At 47.5% G+C, this 14,760-nt stretch overlaps 1 protein-coding gene across 1 annotated transcript in view; it reads right to left on the bottom strand.

Moving 5' to 3' along the window:
• eea1 (early endosome antigen 1) overlaps positions 1-14,760 on the bottom strand; it is a 159,824-nt gene that overhangs the window by 82,705 nt on the left and 62,359 nt on the right. Inside the window, 2 exon segments of the mRNA XM_073066037.1 lie at positions 8,890-9,090; positions 10,986-11,189. Of these exon segments, the coding sequence (XP_072922138.1) occupies positions 8,890-9,090; positions 10,986-11,189 (405 nt within the window).

The raw sequence follows: 14,760 nt of genomic DNA, 5'->3' as shown, positions 1-14,760 counted from the left end.
CCACCACACTGACCGACACTCCCCAGGGCTCTGTACTCCACCACACCGAGCACCGACACTCCCCAGGGCTCTGTACTCCACAACACCGAGCACCGACACTCCCCAGGGCTCTGTACTCCACCACACCGAGCACCGACACTCCCCAGGGCTCTGTACTCCGCCACACCGAGCACCGACACTCCCCAGGGCTCTGTACTCCGCCACACCGAGCACCGACACTCCCCAGGGCTCTGTACTCCGCCACACCGAGCACCGACACTCCCCAGGGCTCTGTACTCCGCCACACCGAGCACCGACACTCCCCAGGGCTCTGTACTCCTCCACACCGAGCACCGACACTCCACAGGGCTCTGTACTCCACCACACCGAGCACCGACACTCCCCAGGGCTCTGTACTCCACTACACTGACCGGCACTCCCCAGGGCTCTGTACTCCACCACACCGAGCACCGACACTCCCCAGGGCTCTGTACTCCACCACACTGACCGACACTCCCCAGGGCTCTGTACTCCACCACACTGAGCACCGACACCCCCCAGAGCTCTGTTCTCCACCACACCGAGCACCGACACCCCCCAGAGCTCTGTACTCCACCACACCGAGCACCGACACCCCCCAGGGCTCTGTACTCCACTACACTGACCGGCACTCCCCAGGGCTCTGTACTCCACCACACCGAGCACCGACACTCCCCAGGGCTCTGTATTCCACCACACCGAGCACCGACACCCCCCAGAGCTCTGTACTCCACCACACCAAGCACCGACACTCCCCAGGGCTCCGTACTCCACCACACCGAGCACCGACACTCCCCAGGGCTCTGTACTCCACCACACCGAGCACCGACACTCCCCAGGGCTCTGTACTCCACCACACCGAGCACCGACACTCCCCAGAGCTCTGTACTCCACCACACCGAGCACCGACACTCCCCAGGGCTCTGTACTCCACCACACCGAGCACCGACACTCCCCAGGGCTCTGTACTCCGCCACACCGAGCACCGACACTCCCCAGGGCTCTGTACTCCGCCACACCGAGCACCGACACTCCCCAGGGCTCTGTACTCCACCACACTGACCGGCACTCCCCAGGGCTCTGTACTCCACCACACTGACCGGCACTCCCCAGGGCTCTGTACTCCACCACACCGAGCACCGACACTCCCCAGGGCTCTGTACTCCACCACACTGAGCACCGACACTCCCCAGGGCTCTGTACTCCGCCACACCGAGCACCGACACTCCCCAGGACTCTGTACTCCACCACACTGACCGGCACTCCCCAGGGCTCTGTACTCCACCACACCGAGCACCGACACTCCCCAGGGCTCTGTACTCCACCACACCGAGCACCGACACTCCCCAGGGCTCTGTACTCCACCACACCGAGCACCGACACTCCCCAGGGCTCTGTACTGAACCACACCGAGCACCGACACTCCCCAGGGCTCTGTACTCCACCACACCGAGCACCGACACTCCCCAGGGCTCTGTACTCCACCACACTGACCGACACTCCCCAGGGCTCTGTACTCCACCACACCGAGCACCGACACTCCCCAGGGCTCTGTACTCCACCACACCGAGCACCGACACTCCCCAGGGCTCTGTACTCCACCACACTGACCGACACTCCCCAGGGCTCTGTACTCCGCCACACCGAGCACCGACACTCCCCAGGGCTCTGTACTCCACCACACCGAGCACCGACACTCCCCAGGGCTCTGTACTCCACCACACCGAGCACCGACACTCCCCAGGGCTCTGTACTCCACCACACTGACCGACACTCCCCAGGGCTCTGTACTCCGCCACACCGAGCACCGACACTCCCCAGGGCTCTGTACTCCACCACACCGAGCACCGACACTCCCCAGGGCTCTGTACTCCACCACACCGAGCACCGACACTCCCCAGGGCTCTGTACTCCACCACACTGACCGACACTCCCCAGGGCTCTGTACTCCGCCACACCGAGCACCGACACTCCCCAGGGCTCTGTACTCCACCACACCGAGCACCGACACTCCCCAGGGCTCTGTACTCCACCACACTGACCGGCACTCCCCAGGGCTCTGTACTCCACCACACTGACCGGCACTCCCCAGGGCTCTGTACTCCACCACACCGAGCACCGACACTCCCCAGGGCTCTGTACTCCACCACACCGAGCACCGACACTCCCCAGGGCTCTGTACTCCACCACACCGAGCACCGACACTCCCCAGAGCTCTGTACTCCACCACACCGAGCACCGACACTCCCCAGGGCTCTGTACTCCGCCACACCGAGCACCGACACTCCCCAGGGCTCTGTACTCCGCCACACCGAGCACCGACACTCCCCAGGGCTCTGTACTCCGCCACACTGAGCACCGACACTCCCCAGGGCTCTGTACTCCACCACACCGAGCACCGACACTCCCCAGGGCTCTGTACTCCACCACACCGAGCACCGACACTCCCCAGGGCTCTGTACTCCACCACACCGAGCACCGACACTTCCCAGGGCTCTGTACTCCACCACACTGAGCACCGACACTCTCCAGGGCTCTGTACTCCACCACACCGAGCACCGACACTTCCCAGGGCTCTGTACTCCACCACACTGACCGGCACTCCCCAGGGCTCTGTACTCCACCACACCGAGCACCGACACTTCCCAGGGCTCTGTACTCCACCACACCGAGCACCGACACTCCCCAGGGCTCTGTACTCCACCACACTGACCGGCACTCCCCAGGGCTCTGTACTCCACCACACTGACCGGCACTCCCCAGGGCTCTGTACTCCACCACACCGAGCACCGACACTCCCCAGGTCTCTGTACTCCACCACACCGAGCACCGACACTCCCCAGGGCTCTGTACTCCACCACACCGAGCACCGACACTCCCCAGAACTCTGTACTCCACCACACCGAGCACCGACACTCCCCAGGGCTCTGTACTCCACCACACCGAGCACCGACACTCCCCAGGGCTCTGTACTCCACCACACCGAGCACCGACACTTCCCAGGGCTCTGTACTCCACCACACCGAGCACCGACACTCCCCATGGCTCTGTACTCCAGCACACCGAGCACCGACACTCCCCAGGGTTTGGCTCCACCACAATGAGCACCAGCACTCCCAGGGGCTGTGTGCTCAGCCCGCTGCTGAAGCAGGATTGCACTGCTCGATTAGTAAAATCTAATCATTAAGTTCACTATGACACACCAACAATGACAAGACAGCATACAGATTGGAGGTCGAGCAGCTGGTACAACAATGCGAGCACAACTTGAGTCTCAAGGTGGACAAGACCAAACAAATAATTGTGGACTTTATGAAGGTGCAGGCTGATCACACCACACTGCACAAAATGGAGAGAATTAGGAGCACCAGGTTTTCTGGGCAAGCACATAGCAGACAATCTCATCTGGTCTCCGAACACCACCTCTTCAGCCAATAAAGCACAATTGTGTCTCCACTTTCTGATGAGACATACCAAGCACGACTGCCCACCCCACCCCCCGCATTCTAACTTAGAGGAGCGCCACTGAGTGTGTCCTGACCATCACTGTCCAGTACGGGAATTGCAAAGCATCTGACTGCAAGTCTCTACAAAAAATTGCTGGGAGGATCATTGGGATCGCTCCAAAATATTTAACAGGAACCCTTAGCATTGTCAATGATTCCTTCACTAAGCCAACAATTCAAAAGTCCAACAATCTCCTTGACTGCCCTTCATCCCACTCCAATCAGGCAGGAGAGAGATCCCATGGCATTAGGACAAGGACTGTTCAGATGGGAAACAGCCTTTTCCCCAGACTGTAAGATGACTGAACTCACTGCCACCACGTATGAAACACCAGCAGTGTATCCATTTACTTTCTGACTTGGATCATAAATGCATCGTATTATTTGTGGTAATACTACCTTTGTGTTGTGTGTGAGTTATACATACTGTGTTGTGCATTTTGATCCGGAGGAACGATGTTTCGTTTGGCTGTATACATGTGTACGGTAGAATGACAATAAACTTTATCTTGTACTTGATATTAAATTTACAGTCTGTTTAAAATATTAAATCTACAAACATTCATCATTATAAATTTATTATAAATTATATAATATTATAAATCATTATAAATGTAGATAATTGTGTTTTTTTAATTGGGAAATTGTCACTGTAATTCTATTATTATAGCCTTAGGGCCACGAAGACACAGGTGAACAACTTTAATCAGATTGCATAGAAATGTAGACTCAGCTTTAAAATAGGGACTGAATTACATTCTGATCTTATTAAACTAAGCATCCAAACTGACTTCAGCTGATGTCTCAACTCCTAGTAAGTTAAAAGTCACTGTCACAGCACCTGGACGTGAAAAAGGGAATTGAGACACAGATCGGCCACGATCTGTTAGAATGGTGGTGGTTTCACATCTCACAGGAAAGGCTTGATCTTCTGACAGTGCAACGATGCACTGACGGGGCAGCTCAGACTTTGATACTCAGGTCCCTGGAGCTGAGAGTCAAACACCTGACATGCCACATAGCTCAGTGAAAAGAAATGACACAAAGATTACAAGAAGAATCAGTAACAGCTCGAGCTTTCCTGTGGTGAACAAAAACCCTGCTTCTCAAATGGGTCCACAGAGTGGAGACTAGATTCCTATTGAGTCACGGACACAGAGTCAGCACAGAAACAGGCCCCATCAACCCATCACATCCATGCTGACCATTTTCCCATCTGCCCACTTCTGTGCCAGACTTGCTGAAGAGTCTGTCTAAACACTGCGATTGTATCTGACTCCGTCAAGTTCTCTGGTAGGGTGTTCCAGATATCAACTGCTCTGTGTAAATTACTTAACCCTCCCCTTCAACTGGCTTCATTATCACCCAACACACACAAAATGCTGGTGGAACACAGCAGGCCAGGCAGCATCTATAGGGAGAAGCACTGTCGACGTTGGCCGAGACCCTTCGTCAGGACCCTTCTACCAGCATTTTGTGTGTTGTTGTTTGAATTTCCAGCATCTGCAGATTTCCTCGTGTTTGTTCATTATCACCCATCAGCTTGTCCTCCTTCTTCCCCCCTCCCACCCAATCCTTTTATTCTGGATTTTTCCCCTTCCTTCCCCAGTTTCAGCCTGAAATGTCTCTGATTATTCCCCTCCATGGATGCCTTCTGGGTTTCTCCAGCATTTTGTATGTTGCTCTGGATTTCTAGCATCTGCAGAATCTCTTGTGTTTATCCTAAAACTCCTTTCTTTCACTTTAACTGTACGTCCTCTTGCTTTTGGTACCCTGTGACCGTACTTAAGGCCATACAGAATGTGAAGTCCACCAACTGTGTTCAGGTGTTACTGCCAACTCTTCTTGCCTTTACAGAGAACTTGCAGCTCAAGCCCTGCCAATTCCGTGTCTATGTACACCGAGCTTCTGTCCCAGTAGCTCCAGGATCATCACCTGCGGTATACTGAGCAGGTAGGGCAGTAAACTTTTCATGCTTTCCTACAATAGCTGAGACAGTCATCTCAATATGACAGTAGGGAATCTATAATCAAAATATCTTCAATCTGTATTGGACATGTTGGCCTGGGATGTAGAACTACTACTTTTCTTGTAGCTTAACTTTCCTGTGCTTGTTTGGAGTTTTATATAATCACCTAACTAATGGTTCAGTGAATTTTCCAGTAATTATGGTGCATTTGCTTCTGTATTTTTCCAGAAGCTTCTTATTCTTCTGTAGCAGGTGTCATGCCACTTGAATCAGTTGTTATAGGTTCATTGTTAACACTGGAACTTTGTTTATTATCTCTGCTCTGAGTACGAGAAGACCACAACTCCTTTTTCCCTTCTTTACTTGGCTCCTCTTTCTTGTTCATTTTCCGCTCTTGTCAGAATTAGGAAACAATCAGGAGCAGTAAGTTTTATGCCTCATTCCTGACTTCCACAGAACCTTTGAATCGAAACATATCAAAATCCAATAGATACTCCTCTCCAGCATTGCTCTGTCTACATTTATACGAGTTACACAATAAACATCTCCATAATCACAGCCCCATTATATATGAGGAGACATTTAGATCATTGCATCCATGCCTGTTCTTTGTTAGAGGCATCCTGCAAGTCCCAATTCACTTTCTTTTAAAGCTTTTTCCTTAGAACCACTTATCTCAACACTTTCAGAAAGTTACCATTGAATTTGCTTCAACTGCACCCTCAGGCAGAGCATTTCCGACAGAAGCAAGTCAATGCATATGAAGACCATCCTTAGCATCACTTCTCATTTTAGGCCTGTGTCTTAAAAGTTAGATTCTGTCAGTGGAACAGTCCTGCTTAAACAACAGCAACTCTTACTGTAGCACAAGTGTACCATGCTCGACAGGCGTGCAGTCAACTGTATTTCACACTGATTCCCGTCAGTTATCAAGACAGTCTCGACCAAAGACAGTCGAGACTCTCAAGCACAGCCTCAAAGGAGGTAGAGAGGTTTAAAGCAGGTTCAAAGCAAAAGCCTTGCTGACTGGTCAATAGATCGAGGGCATCACAGTAGCATAGTGGTTAACATGACTCCATTACTGCTTGGGACACCGGGGTTCAATTCTTTGAACCTGGATAGGACAGTGTGGGCCGGAAATAAAACTTTGTGGGCTGACCCCAGCACATCCACAGGTTTGATGGTTGTTTGCAACCCACATACCCATGGACACATTGGCGCAAATGCAAATTATGCATTTCACTGTATGTTTTGATGTACGTGTGAGAAATAAATCCAAATCTCATCACCGTCTGGTATGGAGGGGCTACTGCACAGGACTGAAAGAAGCTGCAGAGGGTTGTAAATCTAGTCAGCTCCATCTTGTGCTTAGACTAGTGCTTAGTCTACAAAATACCCAGGACGTCTTCAGGGACCAGTGTCTCAGAAAGGCAGGGTCCATTATTAAAGACCTCCAGCACCCAGGGCATGTCCTTTTCTCACTGTTACCATCAGGTAGGAGGTACAGAAGCCTGAAGGCACACACTCAGCTTCTTCCCCTCTGCCATCCGATTCCTAAATGGACTTTGAAGCTTTGGACACCACCTCACTTTTTTTTTAATATACTGTACAGTATTTCTGTTTTTGCACATTTTTAAATAATCTATTCAATATATGTAATTTATTTACTTGTTTATTTATTATTTTTTTCTCTCTCTCTCTGCTAGATTATGTATTGCATTGAACTGCTGCTGCTAAGTTAACAAATTCCACGTCACATGCCGGTGATAATAAACCTGATTCTGATATGGATTCTAATCTGATGCAGCCCATAGTCAGGAACGGACCATCACTCATCTCTTCTTATTACTAACATCAGAGAGGAGGCACGGGAAACCTGAAGACTCACACTCACCATTTCAGGGAAAGTTTCTTTCCCTCCGCCATCAGGTTTCCACATGGACAACGACCCAACTCATGATCACCACCTCACTACTTCTGCTCTCTTTTTGCACTACTTATTTAAGTGTGTGTGTGTGTGTGTGTGTGTATACACACACACACATACACACAAATACAAATACTTTATTGTCACCAAACAATTGATACTAGAGCGTACAATCATCACAGTGATATTTGTTTTTGCGCTTCGCACTCCCTGAAGTACAAATCAAAATAAATATAATAAAAATTTAAATTATAAATCATAATTAGAAAATAGAAAAGGGGAAGTACAGTAGTGCAAGTCAGGTCCAGATATTTGGAAGGTACAGCCCAGATCCGGGTCAGGATCTGTTCAGCAGTCTTATCACAGTTGGAAAGAAGCTGTTCCCAAATCTGGCCGTACGTATCTTCATGCTCCTGAACCTTCTCCTTGGGGGAAGTGGGACAAAAAGTGTGTTGGCTGGGTGGGACTTATCCTTGATTATCCTGGCAGCACTGCTCCGACAGCATGTGGTGTAAAGTGAGTCCAAGGATGGAAGATTGGTTTGTGTGATGTTCTGGGCTATGTTCACGATCTTCTGCAGCTTCTTGGACAGGACAACTTCCATACCAGGTTGTGATGCACCCTAGAAGAATGCTTTCTACGGTGCACCTATAAAAATTAGTGAGGGTTTTAGGGGACAGGCCAAATTTCTTCAGCTTTCTCAGGAAGGCGCTGGTGGGCCTTCTTGGCAGTGGACTCTGCTTGGTTAGACCAAGTCAGGTTACTTGTGATATTCGCCCCGAGGAACTTAAAGCTTTTGACCTGTTCCACCTGTGCACCACCGATGTAGATTGTGTCATGCGGCCCGCTACTCCTTCTGAAGTCAACAACCAATTCCTTCGTCTTGCTGACGTTGAGGGATAGGTTATTGTCTTCGCACCATGCCACCAGGTTCTTAATTTCCTCTCTGTACTCAAACTCATCATTACCCAAGATGCGGTCCACACACACACACACACACAGATATAGATATATATTTTTACGTATTGCACTGTACCTCTGCCGCAAAACAACACATTTCATGACATCAGAGATAATAAGCCCGATTCTGATTCTGAATCTGAAAGGAACCAGGTCAATGGGATCTCACCTTGCTGGGGGAGGGGTGCTGGTGAGGAGGACAAGGAGAGAGTTTAACAGCAGTGATACATCATCAGTGAACTGAAAACTCTACACTGAGCACTTCTGTTACATCTCCTCCTAATCTCTCACATTCCAAGATGGGTAAATCCATTCTGATTCAATGTCAGTACACTAATTAACAGGGTACACTTAGTAATTTCCTCTTTCAATTGACAATGTCAGTTCATTGTCTGACAGAGTTCACCCAAGTACTGCAAGTCTGAATCAGATTCTTGAAGCCATGGTGTTTATGATGCGAAGATGAGTGTACTGGGCTAACAGGTAACACACAAACAAAAACACAGTACCTGCAAGTCAAGTTGAACCATCTTCTCCTTGGTCTCACTGAGCTGGCTGGTAAGCTCGCTAATGGTAGACTCGAGGGATCGAGCTTGGTCTTCAGCCGCGTGTAGGTGGGATTTCTGCTCTTGCATTTGCCTGTGCAAGTTCTCCTGTGCTTGGTTATGGCTCTCCGTTTGGTTTTTCAGTTTCTCCGTTAACTGAGTCACCTAATAGTTCAACGAACTAGTCAGTCACCAAATGCAGGGGATAACATCCACAGACATCATCAGTATTGGTCATCACACCACTGGTGACTTTACCAAACGCTGGGAGCAACACCCACAAAAAAGTCATCATTGTTACAGTTATGGTCATCATACACACAACAGATTCTGAGCAAAACAGACAGAATGCAGTCAATGTTTCATCAGGACTGGAAAGGAAGGGGGCAGAAAGGAAGTGAGGGGAGGGGAAGGAGTATAAGCTGGTCATTATACCACCGGTGACTTTAATGATAATCCTCAACATTGGCGTATTAAGAAGCCACTGTTCTGTAACAATAAACTGTTGAGGTAGGGCTGAAGTTGCAGCCATTTTAATGAGGGGTTTATGAGAACATAGTAATCCCAGCATAGAGAGAGGAGTTTGTTTCACAAAGGAAATCACATCGGCAAACAGATCTGTTTTACCTGGAATTAATCAGACAGAAGCAAAGCAGACCTGTTATTAAAGTTTATTTCATTAACTGCCTATAATCAGAATGAAACCATCAATAAAAGTAGGTGAATTATACTGGACAATAATGTGTGGTGAATAATATTACAGGTAGAATAGAAATTAAATTCCCCATACATGGAATTACGTACAGCATGCCCTGAGACATCTGCAGTATTGGCTGGTTTCCAATGGAGTGACCAGGATGGTACTGGGAGCTTCTGGATTTGTAAAAGTTTAAGGCAGAGCAGAGATCTTCAAGACACAATTTCACATACAACCACCTATAGATCTGGCTCTGTGCCACTTTTTAAGGTGCATTTTCTTGTATTACTGTAGATGAAATTATGAAACATAATTTTCACTGCTTAAAATTCTTAATAATTTGAAAATTCAATAAGAGTTTGAAATTCAATTTGAAAATGACTAGAAGGGCTGAGATGGCCTGTTTCCATGCTGTAATTGTTATATGGTTAAAATTAATAGAAGTAAACTCTTCTCTAAGTTCTCTAACTCACTTACTTTGACTTCTTGGATGGCAGAACACTGGCCAAAGTGGACTGTGATAAAGAAACCTGGAATCTGTCAGCCTGATTCTTGCTGATTTAGTGGCCAACACTGTTGACAAGAATCACCTGAGCCATGTTATCAAGAACCCTGTACTTCTGCCTAACTCGTCTTTGCAAAGTTCTCAATGTCTCATCAAAGGCTATTATCAGTTTACTACTGGACTTAAGTAATTGTCATTTGGATGTCAATTTGGAAAGCAGAGGGGGAGGGACTCCAGAGAAATCACCTTTAAGAATCAACAAGGTGAAAATTAACTAACTGATTTTGACAATCCATTTAATGGGCAGGAAAAGCAACAGTGTTGTGCTTCCTCCCCTGAGTCCAGTCTCATCTTCAGTGTCTTTAATAGCAATACCTGGAGAGACCAAATGAGTTAACATATCTGCTGATGATACAATTAATCAGATCGTTCAAAATTTGATCTTAACTACAATTTAACAGCAATGTCATTTGATCTTGCCCTATCAAAGGTATTCCCTTGAATATACACCCCACTTTGCCTTTCCCTGCAACAGAAAGCTAACTTAGTTTCCCTTTCCCAATACACAGGAAACATCTCAGAAGTGAAATGTTGTCCGTTTCTCTCCCCACAGGCGCTGCCTGACACATGGAATGTTTCTAGCATTTTCTGTTTTAATTTCAGAGTTCCAGCATCTGCAGTTTTTTCATAAATACAGATGATCTATTTATAAAACATTTGTCATTTTGAATACAAATGATAAGTAACTTCTTGGAAACAGCATAATTAGACAACTATTAATATGAACACCTCATTATAGAAATATTAGTCCACACTTTACTTAACTCTGTGCAAACACCAAAAAGAAAACTTGTGTACCTGATCTTGCAACACATGGTTCTTCTCTTGCAGTTGATTCAAGACGGCCACTTCACCTTTGCCATCTTGGATCTTAACAAAAAGGTCCTCTCGCTCGGTTTCGAGATGGGCAATGCTCTCCTTGCTCTTCTGCAACAGAGCCTCCAGGTTCTGAATCTTCTGGTCTTTGTCCCCGATCTGCCGCAGTACTTGCTCCAGATCACTCTGCAGCAAAGGATTTTGGAGAGTATCTCAGCTATTTATTTCTAAAGATTAAAGCATATGCATTGCATTCCTTGTCAATGCTGACCACCTTATTCCAAAATGAATAAAGACATCACTTTTGTGGACATCTCAAGCACGACAGGAGACTTCCTAAAAATCACACATTTCTATAGAGCTCCTGAACACACCGACTACCTTATGATTTTTGTTTAAATCTATTAATTTTATTTATCAATAAAGCACAGTGACCACAGTTCTTTTAATCACCTAGAGGGTTTGTGAAAGAGTTGGATAGAAATAGTTATACAGCATTTTTCAAATCCCAATGATGTACTATTAAACTGAAGTTGTTATTATTCAGGGAATACACAAGATAAAGAACAATTTTATCACACTGGTGCAGTGTTACCCGCTTTCACAAGGCCAGACTGAGATGGGCAGTAAATGCTGGCTTTGTTGCCAAGGCCAGGTCCAAAGGGTCATTTATTATCAAAGTATGCAACTCTGAAGTTCTTCTTCAGATAGCGACGAAACCAAGAAAGGAAAGAACGGCAACATGATCATAACCCCCTAAATCCTTCCTCTCCACACAAAGAATAAACAAAAACAGAACAGGCACATCGACCCCCAAATCCCTCCTCTCCACACAAAGAATAAACAAAAACAGAACAGGCACATCGACCCCCAAATCCCTCCTCTCCACACAAAGAATAAACAAAAACAGAACAGGCACATCGATCCCCAAATCCCTCCTCTCCACACAAAGAATAAACAAAAACAGAACAGCCACATCGACCCCCAAATCCCTCCTCTCCGCACAAAGAATAAACAAAAACAGAATAGGCACATCGACCCCCAAATCCCTCCTCTCCGCACAAAGAATAAACAAAAACAGAACAGGCACATCGACCCCCAAATCCCTCCTCTCCGCACAAAGAATAAACAAAAACAGAACAGGCACATCGACCCCCAAATCCCTCCTCTCCGCACAAAGAATAAACAAAAACAGAACAGGCACATCGACCCTCAAATCCCTCCTCTCCGCACAAAGAATGAACAAAAACAGAACAGGCACATCGACCCCCAAATCCCTCCTCTCCGCACAAAATATGAACAAAAACACAACACGATCATCACCCCCTAAATCCCTCCTCTCCGCACAAAGAATGAACAAAAACAGAACACGATCATCACCCCCTAAATCCCTCCTCTCCGCACAAAGAATGAACAAAAACAGAACACGATCATCACCCCCTAAATCCCTCCTCTCCGCACAAAATATGAACAAAAACTGACCAGGCACATCAACCCCCAAATTCCTCCTCTCCGCCCAAAGAATGAACAAAAACAGAACACGATCATCACCCCCTAAATCCCTCCTCTCCGCATAAAGAATGAACAAAAACGGAACACGATCATCACCCCCTAAATCCCTCCTCTCCGCATAAAGAATGAACAAAAACAGAACAGGCACATCGACCCCCAAATTCCTCCTCTCCGCACAAAGAATGAACAAAAACTGACCAAGCACATCAACCCCCAAATTCCTCCTCTCCGCACAAAGAATGAACAAAAACAGAACACGATCATCACCCCCTAAATCCCTCCTCTCCGCACAAAATATGAACAAAAACTGACCAGGCACATCAACCCCCAAATTCCTCCTCTCCGCACAAAGAATGAACAAAAACAGAACACGATCATCACCCCCTAAATCCCTCCTCTCCGCACAAAGAATGAACAAAAACAGAAAATGATCATCACCCCCTAAATCCCTCCTCTCCGCATAAAGAATGAACAAAAACAGAAAATGATCATCACCCCCTAAATCCCTCCTCTCCGCACAAAATATGAACAAAAACAGAACACGATCATCACCCCCTAAATCCCTCCTCTCCGCATAAAGAATGAACAAAAACAGAACACGATCATCACCCCCTAAATCCCTCCTCTCCGCACAAAATATGAACAAAAACGGAACACGATCATCACCCCCTAAATCCCTCCTCTCCGCACAAAGAATGAACAAAAACAGAAAATGATCATCACCCCCGAAATCCCTCCTCTCCGCATAAAGAATGAACAAAAACAGAACACGATCATCACCCCCTAAATCCCTCCTCTCCGCATAAAGAATAAACAAAAACGGAACACGATCATCATCCCCTAAATTCCTCCTCTCCGCACAAAATATGAACAAAAACAGAAAACGATCATCACCCCCTAAATTCCTCCTCTCCGCACAAAGAATGAACAAAAACAGAAAACGATCATCACCCCCGAAATCCCTCCTCTCCGCACAAAGAATGAACAAAAACAGAACACGATCATCACCCCCTAAATCCCTCCTCTCCGCACAAAGAATGAACAAAAACAGAACACGATCATCACCCCCTAAATCCCTCCTCTCCGCACAAAGAATGAACAAAAACAGAACACGATCATCACCCCCTAAATCCCTCCTCTCCGCACAAAATATGAACAAAAACGGAACACGATCATCACCCCCTAAATCCCTCCTCTCCGCACAAAGAATGAACAAAAACGGAACACGATCATCACCCCCTAAATCCCTCCTCTCCGCACAAAGAATGAACAAAAACAGAACACGATCATCACCCCCTAAATCCCTCCTCTCCGCATAAAGAATGAACAAAAACAGAAAATGATCATCACCCCCTAAATCCCTCCTCTCCGCACAAAGAATGAACAAAAACAGAAAATGATCATCACCCCCTAAATCCCTCCTCTCCGCACAAAGAATGAACAAAAACGGAACACGATCATCACCCCCTAAATCCCTCCTCTCCGCACAAAGAATAAACAAAAACAGAAAATGATCATCACCCCCTAAATTCCTCCTCTCCGCATAAAGAATAAACAAAAACGGAGCAGGCACATCGACCCCCAAATTCCAGCTTTCTGCACAAATAATGAACAAAAACGGAACAGGCTTATCGACCCCCAAATTCCCCTCCCTGCACAGAGAAAACTGAGAAAGAAAAACACAATATAAAAAACTGCAAGACTGAGAAAAGTCTAATGTCCAAGTCCATATCCAAAACACAGGAAACCTGGGTGACACACTCTGCGGTCAGTGGCAGTCTCGCCTCTCCGGTAACAGAGCGATCCCACCAGCGATCAAAAGGCAGTCTCCCCTCTCCGGTAACAGAGCGATCCCACCAGCGATCAAAAGGCAGTCTCCCCTCTCTGGTAACAGAGCGATCCCACCAGCGAGCAAAAGGCAGTCTCCCCTCTCCGGTAACAGAGCGATCCCACCAGCGATCAAAAGGCAGTCTCCCCTCTCCGGTAACAGAGCGATCACCAGTGATCAAAAGGCAGTCTCCCCTCTCCGGTAACAGAGCGATCACCAGTGATCAAAAGGCAGTCTCCCCTCTCCGGTATCAGAGTGATCCCACCAGCGATCAAAAGACAGTCTCCCCTCTCAGGTAACAGAGCGATCCCCTGCGATCAAAAGACAGTCTCCCCTCTCCGGTAACAGAGCGATCCCACCAGCGATCAAAAGACAGTCTCCCCTCTCTAGTAACAGAGCGATCCCACCAGCGAGCAA

This window comes from Hemitrygon akajei, chromosome 14 (assembly GCF_048418815.1).
Source record: "Hemitrygon akajei chromosome 14, sHemAka1.3, whole genome shotgun sequence".
Lineage (NCBI taxonomy): Eukaryota > Metazoa > Chordata > Chondrichthyes > Myliobatiformes > Dasyatidae > Hemitrygon > Hemitrygon akajei.
The sequence above is the reverse complement of the archived record's forward strand: the minus strand, read 5'-3'. Positions and strand labels throughout refer to the sequence as shown.